This window comes from Nannobrachium achirus (genome assembly GCF_963921795.1).
Source record: "Nannobrachium achirus genome assembly, chromosome: 4".
NCBI lineage: Eukaryota > Metazoa > Chordata > Actinopteri > Myctophiformes > Myctophidae > Nannobrachium > Nannobrachium achirus.
The window spans coordinates 55,168,191-55,183,505 of record NC_137813.1 but is presented as its reverse complement, the minus strand read 5'-3'; the positions used below and the strand labels follow the sequence as shown (position 1 = coordinate 55,183,505).

General features: G+C 41.8%; 1 protein-coding gene across 1 annotated transcript; it reads right to left on the bottom strand.

Moving 5' to 3' along the window:
• Positions 1 to 1,595: 1,595 nt before the first annotated feature.
• Positions 1,596 to 10,149, bottom strand: cdk9 (cyclin-dependent kinase 9 (CDC2-related kinase)). Its single transcript, XM_080724192.1, has 8 exons — positions 10,023 to 10,149; positions 9,812 to 9,925; positions 6,813 to 6,894; positions 5,518 to 5,608; positions 4,890 to 5,056; positions 4,358 to 4,529; positions 3,966 to 4,114; positions 1,596 to 2,567 (listed from the first exon to the last, which is right to left on the bottom strand). Exons 1-8 carry the CDS (start codon positions 10,091 to 10,093, stop codon positions 2,202 to 2,204), a joined length of 1,212 nt encoding a protein of 403 aa, XP_080580318.1. The 5' UTR covers positions 10,094 to 10,149; the 3' UTR covers positions 1,596 to 2,201.
• Between the last annotated feature and the right edge of the window lie 5,166 nt (positions 10,150 to 15,315).

Below are 15,315 nucleotides of genomic sequence, written 5' to 3'. Positions count from 1 at the left end.
GTTTTTAGGGTAGGGTAAAGTAGGACTGATATTGTGCAACAGTGTTACGGCCCGGCCTAGGGGAGCCTAAGCCGCAAAAAAAAAAGTTACCTGGTTACTGATCTCAAGATTAAGAATATCTACCAAGCATCTTCAAGTACACTGAAACAATGGATGAGGTGATTTGCAAACTACAATATCCATTCTCCAGGTCTTTCCCATAGGTCTTTGTCCAGTCCAGTGAACTTCTGGTCATTATTGTGCTGGAAAAAGTGTCGCGCTAAGAGCGCCTGCTAATTGTAAATTGTGAATCTTTGCCCCAGTCTCAAGTGAATATCAAATTTGAATCTCCATTCTTAACCCCCCACCCCACCCCCCACCCCACCCCACCCCACCAGCTGAAGGTAACATTGTGGATGACTTAATTGTAATGTTTTCTGTGTACGGCATAGAGTTTACTGTACAGAATAGGAGCTGTTTTATGATATAACCTTCAGCCATTTCAATGGCAGCAGTGTCAGCAGTCATTTGATCACCATAATCACAGTCCACTTTGGTTTTAGAGTTAAACATGGAGGGCAAATGTTATATAATGAGTAAATCTAGAGTCAAATCACCCCCTCCCACAAAAGAAATGTGGTCCAGCGACCAGCGGGTTGCCAAACACACAAACCAACCATTATAGACAACTGGCCAGGCCTCCACAAAGCCATGCCAAGTGACTCACTCCATGGCAGTTACAGTGGCAAACTGGATGTGAGGAAGGGACCAATCTGCCGGAGGCACTATGTAGAAAGCAATGTTTCCCAAACATTTTAGCTCAAGACCAAAAAGATACATTTGGTGTCTTTCCGGGACCTAAACATGGGGTTTAAGTGGTTCATTCAGAATGCATTTTAATGTCGGACAAAGAAACACACCTATTCATAGATAATACCATGGTCTGTATTGTGACCAACTGCTGTAGAGTTCATAGGGATGTGTGACATTAATTGCATGGCCTTTTCTGCATTATAGCCTGTAGCAACATATTAGGTAGGATTAAAAGGCTAATGTATAATGTCTATCAAGTAGGCTACGGCAAGATACTGTAAATACATTGAGTAATAACCATTATCGTGAATGTTCTGTTGAGCTCATTTGCCTTCACAAGACAGTGGTTTCAAATGATTCATTTGTATACATATGGCAACAAGTGAAGGCCCCTTTGTACACTGCCATGTTAATTTACATTTGTTAGCATTAATGCAAAACATTCAGTATCACTCAACTAGACTTGTTTTAAAATATAAGCTTTGTAATGTTGGAACTTTTGAGCAAGACTTTAGCACTTATAGAATCATGCAACGTGGCATTTTAAGCTCATGGATCGTGGATACAAATGCCTTGTGAGACACCATATCACTACAGGTGGTGAACTGTTTGACTTAAGCCTAATTTATACTTCATTGTATGACCATGTCACTTGCTGAAAAGACCTGGTTTTCCAACTAAAAACACAACTGGTTAAATAATATTCATGTTGCAGTAGCAGATCTACTATGAAGACATTTATTAAAGCCTCTTAGTTTGCGTATGATTGGGGTAATGAGACCAAGTTGTAGTCAGTATAAAGAATAGCTTTTATGAATAAAGTTTCATCGGCTGTAAAAAAAAAAAAAAAAAAAAAAAACATATCCAAAAAAGTTAGATATCATTGCTGTCGGGTAAAAAACGCACATCTGCTCCCCGTAAATTAATGTCCTTTCATCATACAAGAATCGCACACAGATGTAGTGAAAATAGCAGAACCACAAGCTCACAAAGTGTTGACACATTGAGAGCTTGTGTATTGCCTATTTTCTCTGTTCATAAAAAAATAACCATTTTGGACATACAAGGTTTCACACCCAACAGAAATCATGTTAAAAAACATTGCCACAAGACCACATCTGACACAATAGCTTTATTTTTAACTAGACTATTGTGTGTGGCATACAAATAAAAATAAATCACCATCGTGGTACAAAACTAAAGCAGCATGAAATTTAACAAAAGAAAATAAAGGGATTCCAGCAGACTTTAAGTCTTGATGTCCTTCCAAATCCTGTAAAAAACAAACATGTTAAACAAGTTGGTGGTTGCTTGCAAAGAATAATTCTCCAGATTGTGCAGAAACCCAAAGAGCCGTTAACTGTTAGCTGCTTGCAGCTATCTAGTCTGTAGCTTTTCCTCGCCATTCCTTAGAACACGCGATCAAATTCAGTCTGGCTTGTGGTGGCTGGGTTTCTGTTCTGATTGGGCTGCTGCTGGGGCATGTGGCCCCTCCGTCTAGGCGGGGCCAAGTATTCAAACATGGAGGTGTTGTGGGTGGAAAGCATGTTCTTCAAGTCAGACGGCATGGGGTCAGACCAGAAGAAGTCGTGGTTGAGTGCATCGTCACTGTCTGTCCGCTGGGCTGGATCTAGAACCAGGAGTTTGTCTATTAGATCCAGAGCATATGGGTCCTTGACGTAGGCTTTGAGACGATCTTTGACTTTCCTCTTCTGCCCCTTGGGTAGTTCCATTTTCTGGTACAGCTCATATTTCTTGTCCACCCCAGGCCACACCTAAACAGAAATAGTTGAATAAATAAAGATACAGCAGGATTACAAAAAGGTACATTATGAATCAAAATAGAGTATAATACTAGAATAAACTAAAGTAGTATTATATTCTTTTTTATTTTACTACATTCTAATTTGAAGCAGAGTCCTGCAACGGGCCAGGTGATCCACATTTGACGGGTTAAACGGGCAGAAAATATACTTTTTATAAGTTTGCAGGTACGGGGATGGCCAGTACAGGACTTAACATTTAATTGTGAAAATCAGCACTGTTTCTGCCCAAACAACGTCAATCACCTCACACAGTAGCACACACAGTGAGCAGCAGCCTTCTGCTGGCAGGACACACACAAACACAGCATGCATATAAACAAAGTAACAAAGATGTTCTTCACTGCTGCATGAATTGCGTTAGTCCATGTTCTCATCATAGCAAGGGTGGTTTAAAGGGATATATCTAAAAGAACGCTGTCAGCCGACCTGGCGTTTATGTAAATATATTGTGTCGCCAACACTGAGGACGTTGTGCGGCAACGATCGAGTGTGATGCCATTTGGAAGCACGCACACACGTCTGTAGGCTATTTAATCATGGGTAGCATGCAGGCCATGGTTCTGTTTTTTTTTGACAGGCAGGGAGGGTCTGGTTTAGACGGTTATATAATCATGGGTAGCGGGTCGGTCCGCGGATCTGATTAATGACGTGCAGGGTGGGCGCGGTTTGTCGAAATTGGACCAGTGCAGGACTCTGATTTGAAGCGGGGAAATTGGGAGACAGTGGTGCAGTATTTCCATGTTTGCTTTAACAGCCAATATTTAACTCATACAGTGCCATCCGGCCACAAGGGGTGCTAGAGTGCCAGAAATTTATCCATAGACCTTCTTTATAGCTTTCGTCGACCCTCTCCCAACTGGCTTGTGTTTTCACTCCAGTCAAGGCTATGGGTGTCGAGAGGAGGAAGCTAGCTGACACGTAGCCAAAATGCTAACCCATTTAGAAGCCCGATCTAAAGCTATTTCAGCCACAAAAAACTTTCTCTTTGGGTCTGGGGACACAATGAACATTGGGTGAACATTGGGGGGGGTCTAAACTTTATTTTAAACCATTTTCAATGGAATAAATCGTCGGAGCATCTAGCGTCTCTCGTTGGTGAGCGCGGGGCGAGCCGGGACCACCCACGTTGCTCCAAGCAGCTCGGGGTAAGTAAAATAGCAAATAAAAAATTTGTTTTTGATCCAGAATATCCCGAACATGTTCGGGATAGGCACTTAAAGGGTTAAGAAGTTACAGTAGTCCTGTTCAAACTGAAATTAAATGCCAAAGAAAATGCAACTCTAATCAATCGTACACACAAACATTATATAGTATAGTCGCCGCCCCCCTGCCCGATACTCATCTTACCTCAGCAGTGATGGAACCACAAAGCTGGCTTATGAGAGTCAGCTGGTGTTGCTCTGTGTTCCCCTGCATGATGGGACTCCTGGTCCACATTTCAGCCATAATGCAGCCAGCACCCCACAAGTCAATAGGTGGCCCATAGTCTCTCTCGCCTACCAGGAGGAGAAAAAAAAATGTGTTTACTATATCTATAGCTCTAGTTGAAAGCACAAGTTCAACCTTAGCTGAACAACTAAACTGCATCAAGACCCTTAAACCACATTAGGACTGGCGTTTCTATTTTGGGCATAAGTGGTTAATACGTTCTAAAAGTTTCCATTAAAAGAACATGTTCTTGTTCCAGTTAGTAAAAACCACCAGACACATGTCACACTGAAGGGGGAAATGTCACTTACCTAGTAGCAGTTCTGGGGGTCTGTACCACAGGGTGACCACGCGGTTGGTGTATCGATTACCCTGGCTGTTTTTGGCTAAGCTGAAGGCCCTCGCTAAGCCAAAGTCTGCCAATTTCAATACACCGTCTCTGGTGATGAGCACATTGGCTGCCTTCATGTCTCTGTGGAGGATCTGAATCAGAACATAAACAACAGTATTAATGACAGTATTGTTTAGACCTCATGTCAGCAATAATATGCCGTTTAGCTTTTGCTGTTGTTTATCAGAAATTTAACAAAGCAATTCGACGTGGCTGCATTCTGCCAAATCTCAAACAATTAATGTTAAATTCCGTTGAGCAAAAATTACGACAACCTTTGGAACTGACAATCCATTAGTCCTACCAGTCCAAGCTGTCAGATGATTAACGGTCAAACAGTTAAAGTGTATTGTGATAACAATTTTAGATGCAAAAAAACAAAACTACAAATCACTCACTCTATTACACTTTCCTTTGGTCAGCAGTTTCACTCAGCCAGAGGCACAACTCACCTTGTTTCTGTGGATGTAGTACAGGCCATTGAGGAGCATCTGCATGACCTTCTTGATCTCAGCCAAGGTGAACTTAACATTGGCATTACTTAAAAGACCTGCCAAGTCATGTTCGCAGAAATCAAACACCAGGTAGATGCTGCCTTTGTAGCGGTTGAACTGAGTAGCTGGGGAAAATACAAGATAAATTAATATATTCTCAAATATTTCCTTTAAGCATATTAGTGAGAAGTGTGTAGCCAAAAGCTACTTTGATGGACAATACGTTATATAACTGTCATATAATTCAGCTACCATCAAATTGTCTTTAAAAAAATAATAATAAATCAGAGCTGTAATAATGTAATGTGTAATAGTAAAGTTATTAACTGCATCATTACAACTCTACTTTAAAATGGCATGCTGAATATTACAAATTGTGCAGGGGTACACAATATTTAAATTAACGATATCTGATAAACGATTAACTGCATGCCACGGTCAACAAAATTGCAATACAAGTTTACTGTAGAGTTATACGGTAACACATTCTGGGTGCAGATCCAGACTTCTACAATTCTATATAAAAAGCTGCCCAGCCCTAGTTTCAGTATTCGGATGGGATACAGATAGGATTGTTGACACTCACCTTTGGTTCGACAGATCTCAATTAGATTAACCACATTCTCATGTTTGAGCAGCTGTAGTATCTTTATCTCCCTCAGTGCTGTGATGGGGAACTGTGGAACAAGTGGCCACAACTTGTGTAAGATACTGATTATGGCAAGGTTACAATTTAGGCATTTAGGTTACAGACTTACAAAGACAGGGGATATGTACCTAAAATCTATAAACTACTACAACTCAAGTTCAACATCAACGCAAGATGACTCTATCCCCATTGTCAGCAATGAGGATGACAAAGACATGGTTCTAAACACATCATGTCATCCACAACTGCCCCCAGACTCAAGCTAACTTGGACAACAATTTACTGCTGTCAAAAATATCGAACCGAAGTACAGGGCTGTCAAAAATATCTAACCGAAGTACAGGGCTAAAAGAAGTTCTGGTGAGATGGACAACACGTAGCCCTCACCGGCTTCGACTGCTCTCTTCGCATTCAATCCGACTTTTTCACCATTTCTCAGACGTTTGAATGCAGAGAATATGCACTGGGTATCCACGGAGGAGTATCCTCCGTGGATACTTTGAAGTACGCATGCGCCGATATCTCTCGCCTTGAATATTATTCCCCTCAGGGGAATCGAACCCAAACCGTGGGTTTGTTGCATCCGTGCTCTACTGACTGAGCTAATGAACGGATGAAGTGACTCCTTTTTTGTGCATTTATCTATGACGTGGATAGTGGGGTAGATGTTGATAGTGAGGGACTGAATATTTACTATTCTGTCCATAACGGCACATAACTCGGTAACGCGGCTGAGTGGGATTGGGCGCCGTTCCCATCATCGGCGCCCAATACCGCGCCGCTCCGTCGGGGTCAGTGGCGTGGAGCGTTACACTGGGGAACAGAGCACACTTGGCATCTGGTTCGAGGCTGGGAGTCACCTCAGGTTTTATTTTTGCGCTCCTCTGAGGTTGACCACTAGATGTCGACATTTTACTACTAATATCTCTGCATTGGTGAGTTATTGGATACTGAATATCCAAGTATCCTGGATACTTTCTGCATTGAAGAGTCTGAAAGCACGTGAATATTTCGCATTAAGTGCGTTGATATCATTAGAAGCAGGTGCAGCCCTGCACTTCTGAGATTTCTAGTTACATTTACTGGTTAGAGCCTAGTTCTTTTCCAGGTATCCCCTCAATATTTAAAACTGGGAAAGGGAAAGAGGTTAGGCCCCAGTTAGTTAGGCTAAATAAAATGTTAGAACCCCCACACTTTTCCTAGGTGCAGTTTAAAGCAAGATTGTCTCTTACCCCTTCTTTCTCATTTTCCATCAAAACTTTCTTCAGTGCAACTTTCTCCCCAGTCTGTCTGTGTTTTGCTTTGAAAACTTCCCTGTGGAGGAAAAAAACAAACAATGGGGATCTTTTGTTTCATTCAATACAAATTATTAAGTTGACTTATTGCAAAATAAAGCATTATACATTATTGATGTGGCATTTGTGCCCACTAGATGGCAGTATCGGAGCACACATCAGCATTGTAAACAAAGTATGTTCATTAAAAGACACATAGGCCTACAAGTCATAATAGTCACGGTTTAAGTATAATCCACAACACCCACGCAGGCTTTTTTCCCCCCGCTCAAAGATCAAAAGACCACACAAAGTACTGCAACAAGTAAAGGAATAATACTAGGAACCAAAGTCTCATGCACACCTGATCGGCTCAGCGAAGGGTGCGTAGCGGTAGGCAAGGATCAACGTATAGAAAGACAAAATGACCCGTCTGAGAGATGCCTGTAGATCAGGGCATGGTGGGCAACTTTGATGATGGCGAGGGCCACTATATTTCCACCTTCACTGCAGAGGGCAACATTGCATATTGCTATGTCCTACTTTTAGACCCTCCAGAAAAACGCGGGCAAAAATCCTTGATTATGCGGGCTAAAATCCTTGATTTTGCGGGCAAAAATCCTTGATTATGCCGTGAATTATGCGGGGTTTTTGTGTGAATTTATGCGATGACAATGCGAAACTATGCGAAATATGCGGGAACTTGTGAAAGTTGCGATTAAATGCGAAATTATGCGAAATATGCGGGAACTTAAAAACATATTTATAGCCTATGTACAGTATATATACATATTATAATAAAAATTGATAACTATTAATTAAACCACTTTAATATACAGTACACTGGCTATTTGGAAATAGACAATCTACAAGCTCACAACATCACTAAGTAGTCATCAAAGAAGTCAAAACACGAATTTAAGGGTCCTTGAGTGAATAGAGAAATGCAAAACAGACTTTTTTGACTGCCTTTCATTATTTTCAAGGCAAAAAAGCAAACCTCTGTCAAATATCTGCAATTTAATTACCTTAATGGGCTACATCAAGGCAAAAATAATTACCCTATGGCCTATGCGATTGCTAAGGATACAGCTCACTGCTAAAGCAAAACTCTGGTTTATTTATGTGGTTTTGCTCTCTCTAAAGGGATTTAAGGGATTAAAATGTTATGCATTCAATTGCTGTTCCTATCCATCCATGGAATACTGCGTGCTACTTTTTTTCGGAGAGGTGCTCGTTTGCTTTGAACGGCAACGACACAACGTTTCAAACGGAGTACAATGGAGACCTCAAAACAAGTAGGATAAACTTTAATTTGTCGTTTCTTGAAGTTTGAGGACCGAGGAAGAGTGTGTTATTCTAGCCCGCATATTTCGCATATTTTCCGCGGAAATATGCGGTGAATATGTGGGGATTGTGAAATCATGCGAGCCCCCGCATAATCAGCGGCATTTATTGATTATTGCGGGAAATTCTGCGATCGCATAATCACGTTTTTCTGGAGGGTGTATACTTTGTCATATCTCATACAAAAGAAGCAAAAATAGCAGATCTGCAAGCTCAAAACGCATTGCGCTGCGATGCGTTTTGACTTTTGAGCTTGTATATCGGCTATTTTTGCTTCTTTTGAATAGGAATCCTGAATAATTTTTTGTTATTTTTTTAATTGGAATCCTGAAATGTAACATTTTGATTTATTTTAGTTGTATACTCATGTTAACATCATTAACCTAAATACAAATACATTGGACATTAAAAAAAAAAACTAATACTACTATACTAGTCTTTAGGCTACTAATATAGACTGACAGAATTAAATGTTCATGTTGGAATTGTAACAGCTGAAATGAATAATATATCAGTATTTCGGTATTAACTTGCGGGCCGCATTAAGTGAAGGTGGGGGCCGCATGTGGCCCCCGGGCCACCAGTTGCCCATGTATTCTGTAGATGGTCTATGTGACCGAAACGTTGCTTAAATAATAGGTGTCCATATTGTGCAAGTGCAGACGGTGTGGCTGTGCAGGTCATTTTGTCTTTCTATACAGGTGCACATACTGACATCGCCACATTATATTCATATATTATTATAATTAATAACAATAAGATGAACAGCCCATCTGGGTGCATACAATCATCTCATGTTGTTTCAATTCATGGAGCACAATTTTCCTGAGGGTTGGCAACGTTTATAACCAGCAGAAAGCAATGCAGATTCTGTTCTCTGCATGTGTATGTTTATGTGTAAGGTAGACCCAATTAATTAAATAATAGCATTTGGCTTTTACAGTCAACACAATTTTGTCCAAGCTGCTTCATTTACCCTGCAGAATCAGCTTTAATGTTCATTTAAATGTTAATGTTCATCATCACACGCACACCTACAAGTCACCAACACACAGGTAGGTCTGAAGCAGGTAGGCTGACCGGTTATCCCCTCCCACCGGTTTGTTTACAAACGTTCTGGTTTTGGCCAAAATATGATATGTTGAGGAGATGGGAGACAACATTTCCGTAGAAATTACAGCTACAGGAATAAGGAGATATTTTACACCAATGTTAACTCGCTTTGAGCACCGTTAACCTCAGCTCAACAATGGGACCCCAATGCAAACAAGACTAACAGCTTTCTTGTGGTCTGGTCACACACTGTCCAGTACTTTTTCCTATGCAAACGTCTAATTAAGTATTCAATCAACTGGAAAACAAGCTACAAAATCAGCCAACAGTTTCATGCCCCTTAGAAAAATATTTTAAATGGTAGAAATAGCCCAATTTCAAACGCTTTAAAGGGTTATTAACGTGTTTTTTCGCGTTCCGTTATATCCATTACAGGCGCCATGTTTACCCTGGATAGCAAACATGCTAACAGCATAGCACAAAGCAACATTACAACCAACCCCGACATGTTGTACACGCAAACAGGAGTGCAATACACACGTTACACAAACACTTACCCGAACGTTCCTTGGCCAATTTTAGCCAGTTTCTCATATTTGGAGAACTCGTCACAGAAAGGGAATTCAACGCCATCGTAGTACTTGGACATGATGGCGGCCTCCCGGTCGGGCCTATAGAGGGAGATCACAGACATGCGTTTAACGTGCTCGTTTGGATACAATTTCAGGTTATAGAATCAATACAACGATGGCAAAACTATAATCATACTTCTCAGCCGCCGCCGCCGCCGCGGCGGTGGTGGCAGCGGCATTGGATGCCGCTTTTTCTCCTCGCTGCATCCTTGTGTTGTGTCCACTAACTCGTCCAGGGAGAAAGAGTTCAACTGTAGAGAGAAGACCGGGACAAAACAAAGACGGTTGATGTACGACAAGATAACCAAACTAGCTTGGATTCATTTCCTGTATACACGTCACATGGTGTGACCACGCCCAGTGAGGAGCCCGGAAGTGTATACACATAGACGGTCTCAGCCCAAAAAAAAGAGAAAACTTCTGGTAACTCAGATTAAATAAAGTAGAATAAAGTTTGAATAAAGTAGCTAACTAGATCATATCTCGTCTATTGGGGATCTTTGGTTGGGGATATCTATGGATCATGGACAGGTTGTATGCCCAGATCAGCACAACAAAAACAAAATAACCTACCGTTTCCATTGGTTTATCTTTCAAGAGTAAAACAGGCGCACACACACACACACATACACAGCAGTAGCCTAAAGAGCTTTCCCTGGTTGATTTTGGTGTGGCAAGTATTCGCCAATGGCGTTATTTTATCACCATTGGCGATATTTTGTGACTCAGAAATTGTTGTTCTTTCTGCTTACAGTATGGACTATAGTCTAGTCATTATATTTATATATATATATATATATATATGTAACGGAGGTGATCCGAACCTCCCTACCCGGTTTCGAACCCAGGTGTCCCACGTGAAAGTCCAATATCTTAACCATTACTCCAAAGGGATATCCCTATGGAATGACTAGACTTTTGAGGCTTCAGGCTGGGGCTGCGACTCTCTCCGCCACACTCACCCCCCCTTGACCTCCTCCTACGGGGAAGCGCGGATCCGGGTCAGGGCACCAATGTAACGGAGGTGATCCGAACCTCCCCACCCGGTTTCGAACCCGGGTCTCCCGCATGAAAGTCGAATATCTTAACCCTTACTCCACAGTGATGTCCCTTTGGTGTGATGGTTAAGATATTGGACTTTCACGCGGGAGATCCGGGTTTGAAACCGGGTGGGGAGGATTGGATTACCTCCGTTTTATTTATATATATATATATATATATATATATATATATATATATATATATATATATACATACTGTATATTTAATAGGTGGCCTACAGTATATGTGTTGCAAAATCGCTGCTATATCCCTTGAGTTTGATATGGTATGTGGATGAGAGAAATTATGAAAAACCCAGAGTGATATACGTCTTAGCAGCAGGAAAGGAGACGATGCATCATCGGAGAACAGACTGAAACAACAAACAGGTGCACCTATGTCGCCTCAAGACCTCAGGAGGGACCCACCCAATACCTCCCCAGAGGAGCCTCTTGTTGGGAAAAAATGGTTACCGCCTGAAGACATCAAATTTTCCTGGCCAAGGCTACATTCACCAAACGTGAATGGAGGAAAAGCATCGTTAGATGTAATTATAATCGGAGTTCAATATGCTCTACTTTATTACCCTCAGGCAAGATATTATGTGCAGCCCAGTGGCAGTCACGTGGGTTAAGGTTAAAAAGGAGGTTACATATTATGAAACATCATAAAGGGTACATTGGTTAAACTTTCTGCGTAAATGCTCACTGTGGTTCACAAATACAATGCAAGTTAAATAGGAGATGGAACGACGTGCAACCGCAGTGCAGGAAACAGATAACCGTGGCTATCTGGGCCACGGCTCCTAAGTATAAGTTGGCAGGAAGTGAGATGCTTGCATTCTGCACATACAGTACAGATGCATGCAGATGCAGACACAATAGACTCAGTATGTCCGTATAAGAGCATTCCAAGATGTGGATACTGTAAGCATTGAAAATTGTGGGAGGCTACAGTCAGAGAGTTTACATTCACCATGGTGGCTGCACTAGTCTGCAAGTGAGCCATGCCATCACACATCTTCAAAGATTTCCACCCTGGTGTCACTTTGTTGTTTTCAACTCCCGAAAACGCTGTTGTCATCTAAATGGATGACATAGGCCTATCTGATGTTTTATTCATGCAGTTTTCTCTAGAAAACAGCGTTGTGTGAACAGTGCCTGAATCAAACAAATACTACTTCTGTCCATAACTCCACTACAGCCATTTTCCCAAAGGGCACTTTTTCTAGTAGGCCTAACTATAATTATACAGTGTTATGAGCATTATCTAAGTACGTTTATAACACATTATAGATATGATGTTATAAACAGATTATAATGCATTATAAGTATTACATTATAGATACGGAATGCATAGTAAATGTTGCCCAAAACTCGTTTGAACTCGGTCGGATAAAAAGGCTTCTTATTAAAGAACACTGAGAATACAAGTAATTATAGAATGCCGTACCATATTTAGACAGGTGTGAGACTTTATTAAGCCCTTTTTTTGTGAAATCTGAATGATGGTGTGGTTGTAGGGGGCTAAATAAGTTACTCTGCCGGAACCCATGTACTGTAAACCCGGGAACATGACGGACGGTCGGGGGCGGGGCTTGGTCTCTACGACCATGCGTGAGCTACGATGGGCTAAAATCGTTTTGGGAAATCCGGCCATTGTGCATTACATTCACCCATTCAAACATCAATTTGGCAAGCCATCGTCAAAGAAAGGGGAACGCCCACTCGGTCTGTACCTCTTCCTTTGACTCTGGGCCCAACAGAAAATGACTCTGTCTCGAGAGAATGTTCACACATCGATGGCGGAGGAAACCATGCAAGGCACTAACCTGCTTATCGGGAGAAACTAGGGGTTCAGAGTCTTGATCAAGGACACTTCGACACTAACTCTGGGGGAGCCTGGGATTGAACTGGGAACCCTTCGGGAACCCTCTGTGTTCTAAGACAGCCACTCTACCCACTGTGCCACTGTGCAGCAAATATTTCCGTACTTCTGTAGTATCCCATCCCTCAGGAAGCCTTGACTTTTGCCAGAACACATTATGTAAATAAGAATTTGTCCAATTTAACAGAGACATCAATATCTATCATTTAACACAAATAGGCTACTGGAGTTACAGTAAGTAGCCAACTTTGTCCACCAACATAAGAAAAAGAGGTGGCACATCAGCAATGGGTTTTCTCAGTGGAGTGATAGACCTAAAGTCTAATAACACATAAAAATTGGGGGGGGGAAAATCACACTCGTGTGAACTGAGCGGTGGTGTGTGTGTGTGTGTGTGTGTGTGTGTGTGTGTGTGTGTGTGTGTGTGTGTGTGTGTGTGTGTGTGTGTGTGTGTGCAACAGCGCCCCTCCCTTAACATGTGTGGTCAGAAAAGGTTACTGCAGGCTACAGACAGACAGACACGGAGACAGACAGACAGACAGACCCACACACACGGCCACGTATAGGAGCGTTGTGACCACCGCTCAAAAAAGAAGGGGGAGCACATCCAAAACTTCAAATCAATGGAGGACAAAGTACTCACATTTCCTTTGTTTTTTGGAGCTGTGTGAAGCACAGGCTCCCTATACGTGGCCGTGTGGGTCTGTCTGTCTGTCTGTCTGTGTGTCTGTCTGTGTGTCTGTATGTAGCCTGAACTTCCTAAACTTCGGCACGCTACTAGTCCCACAGTTTTGCCACCACACACTCGCGCCATATGTCAAATCGACCGGCTTACTCGGGAATAGTGGGCTAGTAACTTGCTAAGAGAAAGGTTCAATAGTTTAATTGATATTAATTTATTAGTGAATTAATTTTCCCCATTGACTTATAATGGCAATCGCAAAAACTCACATTCAATTATTTGTCTCTCGCAAACCATAGGGGCTAGAGTTTCAAGACTTGGAGAGGAGGTTCATAATGATTTCAAGGATTAAATAAAAAATACTTGTGTCATTTGGCCGCATGGTGGCGCCATAACACCCCACGATACGTTTTGGCCTGTAACTCTTGAACCGTAGGTCGGAAAATTAAACATATTTTTTCCCTGGATTCCTTGGGTCATGACGCATCTCCCCATATAGGCCACGCCCATTTGCGCCATGATAGATTTTCCGCCATCTTGAATTTTCTCCAAAACACACTTTTTGCTCCTTTTCCTACATATTTTCTTCAAATGTCACAAAAATCGGTACACATGATCCACACACACACACACACACACACACACACACACACACACACACACACACACACACACACACACACACACACAGCTCCACTTCACACGGGTGCGATTTTTGGAGCTGTGTGAAACACAGGCTCCCTATACGTAGCTTTGTGGGTCTGTCTGTCTGTGTGTGTGTGTGTCTGTATGTAGCCTGACTTCGGCACGCTACTAGTCCCACAGTTTTGCCACCACACACTCGCGCCATATGTCAAATCGACCGGCTTACTCGGGAATAGTGGGCTAGTAACTTGCTAAGAGAAAGGTTCAATAGTTTAATTGATATTAATTTATTAGTGAATTAATTTTCCCCATTGACTTATAATGGCAATCGCAAAAACTCACATTCAATTATTTGTCTCTCGCAAACCATAGGGGCTAGAGTTTCAAGACTTGGAGAGGAGGTTCATAATGGTTTCAAGGATTAAATAAAAAATAATTGTGTCATTTGGCCGCATGGTGGCGCCATAACACCCCACTTTACGTTTTGGCCTGTAACTCTTGAACCGTAGGTCGGAAAATTAAAAATATTTTTTCCCTGGATTCCTTGGGTCATGACGCATCTCCCCATATAGGCCACGCCCATTTGCGCCATGATAGATTTTCCGCCATCTTGAATTTTCTCCAAAACACACTTTTTGCTCCTTTTCCTACATATTTTCTTCAAATGTCACACAAATCGGTACACACACACACACACACACACACACACACACACACACACACACACACAGCTCCACTTCACACGGGTGTGATTTTTTGACACACGCCAACAAAGAACGCTTCCGCGTTTTGGCTATGAGCCTTCATCAGAGCATACTTTGTTCTTTCTCTGTGATTCAGCATACCATTTTCATGCAGATGTTTGTTGGATGTATGTGATATTTGCTTTGAAACATAGCACAACGCAATGAGAACAAGGAAGCATATACCCACAGTGAAATAGTTGGAATAGTATACAATACTTTTGAGTAACTCAAAGTTTAGGGGCCGATTCAAGTCTCAGTTCGGTTTGGGGAGTCATACAATCTCGGTGGCACCAGCCAAATTAATGACGGTACCCGCCCCCGTGAACCTCTGAATGACGTTTGGAAAGAGCCAAACCGAAATAAATTCGGCTCTAAAAGTGGAGTATGAATCGGCCCTACAGTCAACATTGTCTGAACTATATCACCAC